General features: G+C 32.4%; 1 protein-coding gene across 2 annotated transcripts; it reads left to right on the top strand.

Annotated features, from left to right (window-relative positions):
• Positions 1-1,340: 1,340 nt before the first annotated feature.
• LOC107941134 (MACPF domain-containing protein At4g24290) lies at positions 1,341-11,639 on the top strand. 2 transcript variants are annotated; one of them, XM_016874674.2, is made up of 8 exons: positions 1,341-1,539; positions 2,008-2,303; positions 2,930-3,168; positions 3,764-3,962; positions 6,457-6,522; positions 6,709-6,895; positions 9,030-9,196; positions 10,623-11,639. In XM_016874674.2, exons 1-8 carry the CDS (start codon positions 1,497-1,499, stop codon positions 11,286-11,288), a joined length of 1,863 nt encoding a protein of 620 aa, XP_016730163.2. In that variant the 5' UTR covers positions 1,341-1,496; the 3' UTR covers positions 11,289-11,639. The 2 variants fall into 2 exon arrangements, with proteins under 2 accessions (XP_016730163.2, XP_016730162.2); XM_016874673.2 differs by having other exon boundaries at positions 1,344-1,539; positions 6,703-6,895.
• The last annotated feature ends 672 nt before the right edge of the window (positions 11,640-12,311 follow it).

A 12,311-nucleotide genomic window follows, 5' to 3' on the forward strand; every position in this document is an offset into this window, starting at 1 on the left:
TATATATATATTAGTTTTGCTACCTTAGTCTTCTTTACTAATTTAACTGTACCCGTGATATATCTAATTTAAATAAGGTAGTAGGTAAGGGTAAGTCATAGAAAATAAAGAAGTACTCGAGATTTCAAAATTGAGTATAGAGGGGATATAAAAAAACAAGGAAAGTAAGACTGAAAAAGGAGAAGGACAACATTTTCCATTACTTTCAGTTCAAGTCTTGAGATAAATTTGATATTTAAATTATTTAGTTCACGTGATTATTATGATTAATTTAATCCTAAATCATAAAATATATTCTATCTATTTAATCTTAAATTTAAAAAAATCAACAAATTTAATTACGATATTTATAAAATTTATTATTTTAAATTTTAAAAATTTAATAAATATATTCTTAATATTTATAAAAGCTATCAATTTAATTTTAATTTTAAAAATTTTAAAAAATGGTATATAAATATGATGTAAACACCGATGTTGCATTTGTGATCTCCCCTTGTCTACATCGCTTGCCTACATCGGTGAATCCTTTAGTATCATGTGCCTGTATCGGCGGTCTGTAAATAACATTATAAATTGATATGGTTGATATTATGTGATTTGGTTATCGATTCGATTGATTCATTCGATTCGCTTAAATAAAAATGATAATAGAAAATTTAATTCATATACTTAGTTTAATTAGTTTTTTATCTAATTTAACTAGTCTCTACAAATTTTCAAATTAATCGATTCAATGCTTTTTTTAGATTAATACCCAAATTAATTCCCAACTCGATTTGTTTACACAAATTTAACGAACTTTCAATATGTTTGTGTGAGAAATATATTTTAATTCATTATATATTTATATATAAAAAAAGTTAAAATATGTTGTTAGCCTTTGTATTTTGACAAATTTTGATATTTAATTCTTGTACTTTAAAAGTAAAAAATTTCAATCGTCATTTTTCAATTTAAAAATCTTAATCTTATCATTATCATCAATGGTAATTTCTGTCAAAATTTGTCTAAAAATTCTCGATTTACTTTTTGTTAATTTACCGGCTTAGTGTGAGATAGAAACATGCCTATCTCATCGTAATAATGAGTGAATCAATGAATGAAAGTGGAAAAAATGAAGGTTAACTCCTTTTTATATGTTTATGTTAAACCAATCACTGATCTTATACTTTGTATTATTAATACAATCTAGTTTCTTTTTATAATATCTATTTATTTATAATAAACATTGCCCTTCTCCGACCCTTATTGCCCAACCTAAGAGCGGATAGCTAATGCATTCCACTTATTAAACAGGATTCTATGGTCGGTCCGCGACCCTGGATATCGAAGGCGTCCTTGGGGTGATCTCGTAGTTCCTACGGGGTGGAGACGATGGGGTTGGTCCATAGATTTTCTTTTCTTTTGTCACATTTCGCTCAAAGGGTTGAAGGGAGATAGCGCATCAAACTGTTCGCAAAGGCTAACTTGATCTTCTTCCCCAAGGATCCCAGATGGGGGAACCTAGAGGAGCCGCCGACTCCAACTACCGTTCATGTACGATCCATACTAGAAACTTAACATATATATATTTGTCAATCATAGCCAATCCCGTATGAAGACATCCTAATTAAAATTTTAAATTGATAAATTTTGATAGAAAATATAAACAATTTTAATGATTAAACCGAGGTTTTTAAATAGAAATAAAAAGTGAATTTTTAACTTTTAAAAAACAGGACTAAATCTAAAATTTTGTAAAGTACAATACCTAATAGCAAATTTTAACCCAAGAAAACCGCGGGAGTTCCCACCGTTTTTCGTCTCGTGTCCTAAAAAGAAAAAAAGAAGCCACTGCTGCGCCGAACCCATTTGACTTTCTCTTCAATATTTCCTTCCAAACTACTTTTTCACCCAACTCACGAAAACCAAACCCCAAAACGAAAATTAAAAAAAAAAAAAACACACGACGGCGTTGAAAATGTGCCAAATTTGACCACTCCTTTCTTCAACTTCCTATTTCAGCACATAAATATGGACATCATGATTACAGAACAAGACTTGTTGTTGTTCCAGAGAAGATGGCGAGGAAAGCCGCCGAGACTGCGTTTCAGTCCATTGGATTGGGTTACGATCTCACCGTCGATCTCAAGCTCAAATTCTGCAAGAAAGCTTCTAACTTGATTACCATCGCCGACCACGATCACGTCCGTGACGTCGCCGTTCCTGGTGGTGTTTTGGTTCGTAACGTTCCCAAATATATCAAATGCGATAAGGGAGAGCGGATGAGGTTCGCATCTGATGTCCTTTCTTTTCAGCAGGTATCTATTTACCTTTTCTTTTTTTAAATGAATTTTATGTTTGAATCAGATATGTATCTTTATTAAATTCTACCTAGGTTGAGATTTAGTCCTGTATAAACAGTTACTAAAAATTAAAAATTAAGTGGTCTTACGTTTTTATTTAAAAATCTTAATTCAATAACGGTTTAAATATGCTTCTAGTCTCCTAGCCTTTCTACTTTTGTTTCTAGTAATTTAATTTCTACTTTTCAGATTTTTAATATTGTTAAAACTTTTTCTGTTAAATTTGCTGGTGTGGCATTTTGAAATAAAAAAAAGAAGAAGAAGAAGAAATTACTTGGTAGCTATGATGTTGCAATGAATTTGAATTTAAGAGAAGAATTTTAATAGTGTTAACAATTGTACTTACTTTTTTAGAGGGACTAAATTTTCTAAAATAAAAATAGGACTAAATTCCAAATGTATGAAGAGTACCAGGACTTGGAGCATATTTTAACTTCAATTATTGGGCACTTGAGTATTTTCTATCAAAAAAGTACGGGGTCTTAAATTTCAAACTTCAATAAGTAAAGGGACTGACAGCTTATTTTGACATTATTTTTTTGGTTACTGCGAGTTGTGGGTGATGTATTTTTTGCTTGTAGATGTCAGAGCAGTTTAACCAGGAAATGTCTCTGTCGGGTAAAATTCCATCGGGACACTTCAATGTTGCGTTTGAATTCACAACAGGTTGGCAAAAAGATGCTGCCAACACTAAAACGCTCGCTTTTGATGGTGTTTTCATTACACTTTACAACGTTGCATTAGAGAAATCCCAGGTCATGCTATGTGATCATGTCAAACAAGCTGTCCCTTCGTCATGGGATCCTCCTGCTCTAGCTAAGTCAGTATCTACTCTTCCTTCCACCGTTCTTATTATTACTTTAATTTTTGGTCAATATAGATTTGAATATTTGTTGTCAAGCTGACTAAGATCTAAATTTGATGATAATACTTTCTAGTTTTTGGTAAATCATTCTTAGAAATAGCTTTCTGGTTGTTACTTGTTATTCTTAGTTTCATTATTCCACAATCCTTGGCAAACTAATAAGTTCTTGCATTTTCTTTTCTCTAGGTTTGCCTCTGTATCTTTTCAATTTGGATAATTGTATAGAGGAAGTGCATGTCTCATAAAGCCGATATATACCTAATTAGTCCTGTGACGAGATGATAGTTTTATTATTGTGGAGGTTAAATTAATTGATAAAATTTGTTGATTGAAGGCTAAAGCAATTCTATGTTATAAATTGCACCTTATTGCTTTCTATTATAGGAAAAATTGCCTTTTATGAAGGGTTTCTTTTAGTTTTCAAACAATTCTTTGATGAATCTTTACTGTTTTATTTGACTTCTGGAGAGATGAAGTATTGCTACAAATCATGGTTGATTCATGAAATTTCTAAGTCTCATTGAAACTTTATGTTGTTTTCGTATTTTAGATTTATTGAGACGTATGGAACCCACATTATTGTTGGTGTGAAGATGGGTGGAAAAGATGTTGTATATATGAAACAGATGCATTCATCTGGTCTCCAACCAATTGAACTACAACAGAAATTAAAGGAGTTGGCAAACAAAATGCTCTTAGAAGAAACTCAGCACAAGACCAACTATGATAAATTAAACAAGAGCGAAAAGGTTAGCAACATCTAAACTTCTTCTTGTAAATTGGAATCACTTGATGTCCAATGAAATGTAGAGAGAATATTGATTTTAGCTCAAGTTCAGATGAGGCTGTGCTGATGTAGAAACAGCAAATGAGAACCAAAATAAATTCTAAAATTGATGCAAAATTGAAGTTGAGACGAGAACACTAGTTTTTGGGGTTGTCGAACTACTAATTAATGATATCCAACCATAACACAGCGGATAAAAGTGTCCAGAAAACTATTTATATTACTTCTCAACAACTCTTGACCTAAATTTTGGATACAAATAAATCTCAAATAATCCAAGTTCTTCCGTCTCTTTAAAAGGTTTTCACTTTCTAGTCAAATAACAGCATAATAAGAATAGGAACGTAATAACTGACCTTAGACTAATGTGAGTGAATTGGATTATCACAATGCACAACTTGATCAAGTATGGAGATTTGAAAATTAATTCTAATTATAAGCAAACGAGTGCAATACGTGCAATAACTACTCAAATGTTTTAGATCTATGGTATTCGGATTTGGGATTAGTGTTGGATATGTATGACATGGGTATGCTCTATTTTTTTCTAATATTTTTTCATATATTCCTATACTCTTGTCAAAATATATGTTCGACACATGTGCTTCAGGAAAAATGAGTCCAAGTAGTATAGCTCTTGATAGAGTAAGGATAAATAAACAAAACATAGAGATTTTAAAGAGGCTTGGTCCTTTCCTCAAGACTCCTATGTTTTCTCCCTCTTGGTATACTGTTACTAAGGAGATTAATTCACTAATATTCTGCAAGATTATCCGAACTAGAGATTTCAGGGCTAGGATATAACCTCTACAATTATTATCTATGATGGTTGAGATTTGATCTCTGCATTAATTACTTTTAAGACCGAAGTATAACCTTCATAGCCAAGCAGTTTTCTCTTTTCTTGACAGATTTACTCAATAATTTATTAAAACTCAGTTAAAAGTAAGTCCAGAATTTATATACAAATATTTAAACAATTGTAGATATAAGAACTTTGAAAGCCAGGACTCTTGGTCATTTGTTGAGTAAATGCCAAATTTGTCACTATACTATGACTCGATGTTGGATTTCTTGTGTTTTAATTGAATTGCATTAAACTTTGCTTCCTTCAATATTGATTGATCTTTGGAAAGAAATTTTGTGAAATATTTTGTTTATGCAATTAAAATAAGTTATCGGACATTACTGTACTGAATTTGATATTGGACAATTGTTCTCATGTGTTGGATGATTTCTTGAATGCTTTTGAGAGAGCAAGGATAGAGAGATTGGCAATAGAATTTTAAAGATGTTTGGAATGTATGTTTTCTTCTTTTCTGTTGTGAAGAAGTTTAATTCACTAATAATCAGTGAGATTACCAAAATAGATCTGAAGGTGAAGATGTAACTTCTATGAGAATTGCATGTAAAGGTCAAATTATATTTTGTTAGGTCATTTAAAATAAAATCAATTTAAGGTTGGCAACAAACAATGACACTTCTTTATTAGAACAAATCCAGGTTACATTTAAACCAATTTTAGTTTGAAAATCCTATTAAAGTTTTGTCTTCTCAAAATCAGTTTTAGGTGAACAACCAATATTATACTACTTGTTTTTATGTAAGCAAGGAGAGAGTTTTAACGATCATTTATTTCCCCATTCATCAAGTCTATAGCCTTATTTTATTCTTTTTATATAGACTTTGGGCTTGAATTAGCCTCAAAGTCCTAAAGTAGGTTTACTTATTGGTTATTGTGCATGAATCATGATGACTTGATAGTTTTGAAATGAATGAAATTTATTCTCCTACATTTCCAAACTGATCAGCAAAGATTTAATCCTTCCCAATCCCTTTGTCTGCTGTGAGTCTGCTGACTGTTACAATTTTTTAACTCAATTCTACTCCAAAGTTGTACAATGCATGCCATCTCAGCCTCGAAAGGTTGTATGCATCTGCTTTTACTCAAGTGTGGTTCTCTTCAGTTATCTTTCATTTTAACAATGAATATAGAGCCTCAAAAACTTGACGGGCATGGATCTTGTAACAAGACGAGACTTTTGGGGATAGATTTTTAATCGGCTTCATTTTTCTTTGTCTGTTTGTGAATGTTACTTGATCAACAAAATGAAAACTTCCATATACCCTAGGCTAGGAGGTAGTCATGAACTTGATCAAGAATGTGAGTTTTTATTACAAGAAGTTTTAGCATATTCTTTTTCCCAACTTATGATAAATCCAGTCAGTCAAGGATACAATTGGGAAACCTATAAAAGTTTGCCATTTTGATTCATCCTAACCAGCTTCTTTACAAAGACAAAGTCTAATATCAAGCCTATACCTGTTTGCTGGCTACAAACAGAGTTCATGTTGAAATAACTAACCCGCTAGATCTGCTTGTTAGCACTTTATATTGCATTAGATGCAAAAAGCACACATGAATACATTAAAATTACTTATGGTTCATCTTTCAGATTTTTAAAGAGCACGGGCTAGCTTCCATGGACATGTTTCAAACTAGTTCTTATTCTGAAGTGGAGGTACGTTGCTTGAAAATAAGTTTATATTAGAAATTTAATGTTTAGAGAGTGAATGAACTTATGCATCGCTTGTTTTAGTACATGCCACAAATGCTCTTAATAGCCTCTTAATAACCTCAAATTCTTTATTATCATCAAATGTAGCTTTCCAGTTAAGAGCTTTATATCAACATGTTGCAGTTTCAGGATATTAAATTCATATGCAAAAGGAAGGGAGGGAAGTTGAATTCAAATTTGTCACACAGTGAATGGTGTCAAACTGTTCAGTCTGAACCAGATGTGATTTCCATGTCTTTTATCCCAATCACATCATTGCTTTCTGGAGTTAATGGGAGTGGATATCTGACACATGCCATCAATCTATACCTTCGTTGTACGTACAAAAATTAATTCATTATTTACTGATATCTTTTAAACAAATTTGTGGTTACCATCTGAACAATGATTGAAATTTCCAACAAATTTTGACTAAATAATTTCTGCAAAATAAAAACCATAGCTTATTGTTTGGCTGACAATGTGTTTCATTATCATTTTCTTGATGGGTATCGTCTATATTAATCATTCTGTTCATGATGAATTTGTCTTTCTAGTCTCCGGTTGACTTGTCTTGGCCATAAAAATCTTTTGTAAGGAAATGTTCTCCATTGTGCATATAAGCTGCATTTTTTAAAAGTATCATCCATTGTTAATAAGCCTTTTGGCTAAGCATTTCTAGAAATCTGATCTAGGGAAAGTGTAATTGCTTGGCATCACAAAAGTAGGCACTTCTGATAGATACTATACACTTCTGGTCAATATCTACTATTTCTGTTGCTTGATTTTTTGAAATTACAGTAATGTCTTTGGCAATATATTGTAGGGAAGGACTATTTACTGAAATAAAGTCTGGTATAGAAGTGAACTTGCTTTCTCAGTTTGCTCCTAAGTAATTAGTGCAATGAGTGGAAATTCTACAATTTTATTAATTCTCACTTCTTGCAATCAAATATCCTGAGCAATCTTCGTTAAACAGCTCTCACTTCTACTTTTAATGTTTGGAAGAGTTTCCATTAATAGATCTCTAATCTTCCTTAACCTTTCAAAGGGATGCTCGCATCATGCTCTCCATTGATGATGCATGGCTCCCATTCATTTCTTCTGTGAAAAAATTTAGGAATTGACCAAAATTTTCTTAGTCTGACCATGTTCTCTGCTTTGATAAGACAAGTAGGTTTGCTATTATTCCAAGCATCATTTCCTTCCTTTATTCATTAGTATTATATCTTTAATTGCGTATGCATGCATACTTCATTTTGTGGCGAATCATCTTGTTGCATCCCTTAAATGACAAGAAACTCTATCTTTATATTATGTGGAGGAACCGAATAATCTAAATGAGCAGTGAGGGTGTTTAATTTAACGTCAGAGTTAATTTTAGTATACAAGTTATCTGTTAGTATGAAGCAATTTTATTCATGAATGATAATACAAGTAGCATTGGCTTTTAAGGACCTTGATGTGATAAATTTAAAAGGATGATACTTACAATCAAGAAAAGGTATCTCGCCTAGTTCAATTCATGGTACGCTGTTACAAGCTTTTCCATGAACTTCAAATCTCCTATTCCTAATTTCAGTTTTGGGATTTCTTGTGGCTCGTTTCTTAACTTTAAAGTCCCCCATTTAAGATATTTGGAACTTCATTTGTGTTTTAACTCTATGGCCAAATTTGTCCCTATGCAATGGGTGAATGTTGTATTTTCAATTGCATTAAAATTTTCCATTATAGTTTAATTTTAAGTGAGCAGTGGATGTGAAGTTATGGAGATCGAATATTCTGTTATTGTAGAAATTCTCAGAAATTTCTCTGCTCTGTTGCATTTTTGTCCTAAAATGATAAAAAATTAATTTGTGGCGAGATTCACATTGATCCATAATATAGTGCCAAATTTGGCTTTATTCCTCGGCTTTTTCTTTTATGTTTTCTTGGAGGATAGAAGTTTGAATGAAAAAGACGACATCACAGCTGTATATTTTAATAGAAGCATTCTTGCTTTGTCCTATAACTTGATTATTCAGGTTTTTTTGTCCTTGTGTTATTGTGTCATTATCAAATCATCATTTCATTTTGACTTGACATGGTTTGTTGGTTTCTGATGGTAATTTTTGTGAATGTAAAAGTTGTAAATATCCTCAAGCTTTTCTTTGGATACAAAGGTTCATTTGGGATTATAATATGTATATGCATGTATCAATCCTTGTCCTTAAGATTCTGATCACCTTCATAAGTAAGAAAACAACTAACACCTACTTCTCTAAATAAATATCAATATCATTTTCAGCATATATTCTGAAGCTAAACTGATTTGTTATTTTTCTTTTTCTAAGAAATAGAAATTAAAGATAAATGAGTTGCTAGATTTATGTTTGTCTTCATTGTGCTTTTTGTTTGGCATTTCCAAAATTTGATTCTGGTATCAAGGAATTGAAGCATTATCCATTTATGGTTTTTCCTTTTACATACAGATAAGCCTTCAATTGATGAACTACACCAGTTTTTGGAGTTTCAGCTTCCAAAGCAGTGGGCACCAGTATTTGGTGAGCTTGCCCTTGGTCCTCAGAAGAAGCAACAAAATAGTGCATCATTGCAGTTTAGCTTCATGGGCCCTAAGCTTTATGTTAACACAACACCGGTAATATTCCCAGTCTTTTATGTTACCTTTCTGCCTTTTCCAACGTGAAAACCCAGTGTTACGCTGGATAAAAACTAAAGCAGACACTTTGATGTATTGTCTCTGTGCCTGTGTGGCATGTTAATGCATTAGTTGCCACAAGGCTTTGCTTGGTAGAGTGGAAAGAAAATTAGAAGGATGGAAAATTGAAGGGGTAGAAAACTAGAAGGATGGAAAACATAATTTTTCTTTCCATAGGTGTGCTTGGTAGGAAAGATGGAAAAATGGAAAGAAAGTTACATTTCCTTTCCATACATTGCTTGGTAGAGTTGAAAAATGAAAGGAAAGAAGATAAAAATTTCAAAAAATTGCATAATTTTGAACTAACATACTCATCTCTCTCATTTTCTCTCCTCTCATCATTCCAATTTGGAAGGATTGATTTTTATGCATTAGGATGGAAAATGATCATCTCTCCTATTATCTTTCCTCTTACTTTTCTTCCCAACCAAGAACACTCAAAATTTATTTTCTTTTTCCACATTTTCACTCCGTCCTCTGATCCCTTCACTTTTCCACCCAACTAAGCACACCCAAAGTGCATGCCTTTGATGGAGCTTAAATGTGAACCAAATTAGAAAGCAAAAATGATGTATCATAGTCTATTTCTGTGCTAAGTTAATATGCTATATCCACAGGCATTGTTAAATGTTGTAGTTTCTCTCAAAATGTATATCCTTGCTCCCTTGTATGCTCTTTGATAGAAACCCTAAGTTACTTTAGATGTTATTTGGCCATAAAAGAGAAATGTCCTGAAATCCTAATGTAAGTTAAATAGGGTAGAACTGATTTTGGAGTTGAACTGGCTGTAAGACATCCACATGACCAAAAATGTGATATCAAATTTAGAACTATATGTTTAAGTTCAGACAGCAGCAAAATAGCTATCATATATATAATAATATATATAGGCTGATTAACAATTGTTGGAGGATAAAAGAATTTAATTACACTCTAAAATCAGTACTCTGTCATTGTTGTTATAGGGAAGTTAAATATTTGGTAGACTGTGTGCACTAAAGATTATAGGCAAGGAATTTGTTTGATGTTACTTTATTATCAAATTAAGGAAGCTCGGGCCTCTAGTCTTAGTTGTTTTTCCTCTATTTTTATTATGAATTTGATTTTGCATCTCGAGTTTGCTGTAAATAACATTTTGTTGTCATTGTCAAGGGAACTATAAACCATCTTGAAAATAACATTTTTTCCTCCTCTTTTCCTGTAAAATATCCTTACTCTTTAACGGGTTTTGTACAAAAATAAGAAAATGCTTGTGAATTTTGTCAATTCATTGAAAGTCAATATGGCAATGCCACCGATGTTGTCAATAAGCTATTGTTATAACTATTTTTGTACTCATTTACTTTGCTTTGAGTTCCTTTGACAGGTTTATGTAGATAAAAAGCCTGTAACTGGCCTTCGGCTTTATTTGGAAGGCAAAAGAGGCAACCGCTTGGCAATTCACTTGCAGCATCTTTCCTCACTGCCAAAGGCGTTCCAGCTTGAGGATGGACCAAGCGTCAGTGTCTCTGATCCCTCGTCTGAACGCAAATACTATGAGAAGGTTCAGTGGAAGAGTTGCTCCCATGTCTGCACAGCACCCGTAGATGTTGATGATGATGTCTCTATTGTTACTGGTGCTCACTTTGAAGTTGGAGTCTATGGCTTGAAGAAAGTTCTACTCTTACGGTTGCATTTTTCCAAGTTAATAGGTGCAAAGGCCATCAAGCAGCCTGAGTGGGATGGCTCTCCTGGCTTGGCTCAAAAATCTGGGATTATCTCAACTTTTATTAGCACTCGCTTTACAGGTGCACAGAAACACGCTCCACGGCCAGCCGATGTCAATATAAATTCCGCGTTGTACCCTGGGGGCCCTCCAATGCCGAGCCAACCACCAAAAGTTCTGCAATTTGTAGACACAACAGAGATGAGTAGAGGACCCCAGGATTTACCTGGGTACTGGGTTGTCTCAGGTGCAAGGCTGATTGTTGAAAAGGGGAAAATATCATTGAAGGTAAAATACTCTCTCTTGACCATGATATTACCGGATTAGCGGATCACAAATCGAACAACTTAGATCAGCAGTATATAACAGGTCTATTGTTTTGGTTCATTTCGCCTTTTGAATTTCCCTTCCCAAGCAATTTGGGTTAAAAGGTGAAATTGGTAGGCACTGGCTTGCAAGGATTGTCTGCTTGATGAAGATATGACAGGCTATTAAGTAGTTTTGGGATAAGGTTGAAGATTTTTCCTTTATTTCATTTGTTATATAGTAGGATTTGCAGAAATATTTTAGGATCATAAATTGCTTGCATTGGGTTTCTGCTCAAAGATTAAACTTGGTTTGGTAGTTGTATATATATATATATACATATTGTTATGAATATAATAAGTTATTCCCCAATCAATACCGTTCTTCTCTTCAATTTTCCATTTTATTGTTTCTTCCGACGTGGGAGATAAAATAATAATACTATCGTAATAATTTTGTTTCTTTATTGTTATTATTGATGTAATTATTTATTGTTTATTTTAATAATTATTTACATTAATCCAAGTGTATTAGTAATTATCTTATAAGTGTTTTTAATGATATTTAACAAATAAAATTTTAATAATTTCATTTTATGTGTTTATATAAATATTTTAATTAATTAATTGTTTTGTAAGGGTAGGCTAGAAAATACTTTACCATCTAGGGATAATAAAAACTAAGGTCATTTTTGTCTAAAATGGTTAATAAACTCGCTACTCTTCACTCTAGATTTGAGCCCCAACGAAAAATCTAAATTTGAAGTGAGTTTGTGTTCTAATCTATATTGTCTAAATTAGATTGGACTGGTCAGTTGGATAGGGAATTAATTGGGTTATCAGTTTGGAGAGGGGCTTTGAACTGATTGGTTTGGAAATTGATATGAACTAATTTAACTAGATTTTAAAATTTATTTTTTTATTTATTTTTTTAAAATTTTAATAATTTTTTAATTGAAAAATTGATGGCTTGATCAATTTAACTACCGATTCAGTTTAAGAAACATTAATCATAACTCATTTGTTTGCTTATTGAATTTTTTGA

This window comes from Gossypium hirsutum, chromosome A05 (genome assembly GCF_007990345.1).
Source record: "Gossypium hirsutum isolate 1008001.06 chromosome A05, Gossypium_hirsutum_v2.1, whole genome shotgun sequence".
Classification (NCBI taxonomy): domain Eukaryota; kingdom Viridiplantae; phylum Streptophyta; class Magnoliopsida; order Malvales; family Malvaceae; genus Gossypium; species Gossypium hirsutum.

Coding starts and splice junctions, on each gene's coding strand:
- LOC107941134 (XM_016874673.2), top strand. CDS start 1,497: ATGGGGGAACCTAGAGGAGCCGCCGACTCCAACTACCGTTCAT. Junction 3,963..6,456: donor AATTAAACAAGAGCGAAAAG/GTTAGCAACATC, acceptor TTCATCTTTCAG/ATTTTTAAAGAGCACGGGCT. Junction 9,197..10,622: donor TTTATGTTAACACAACACCG/GTAATATTCCCA, acceptor TTCCTTTGACAG/GTTTATGTAGATAAAAAGCC.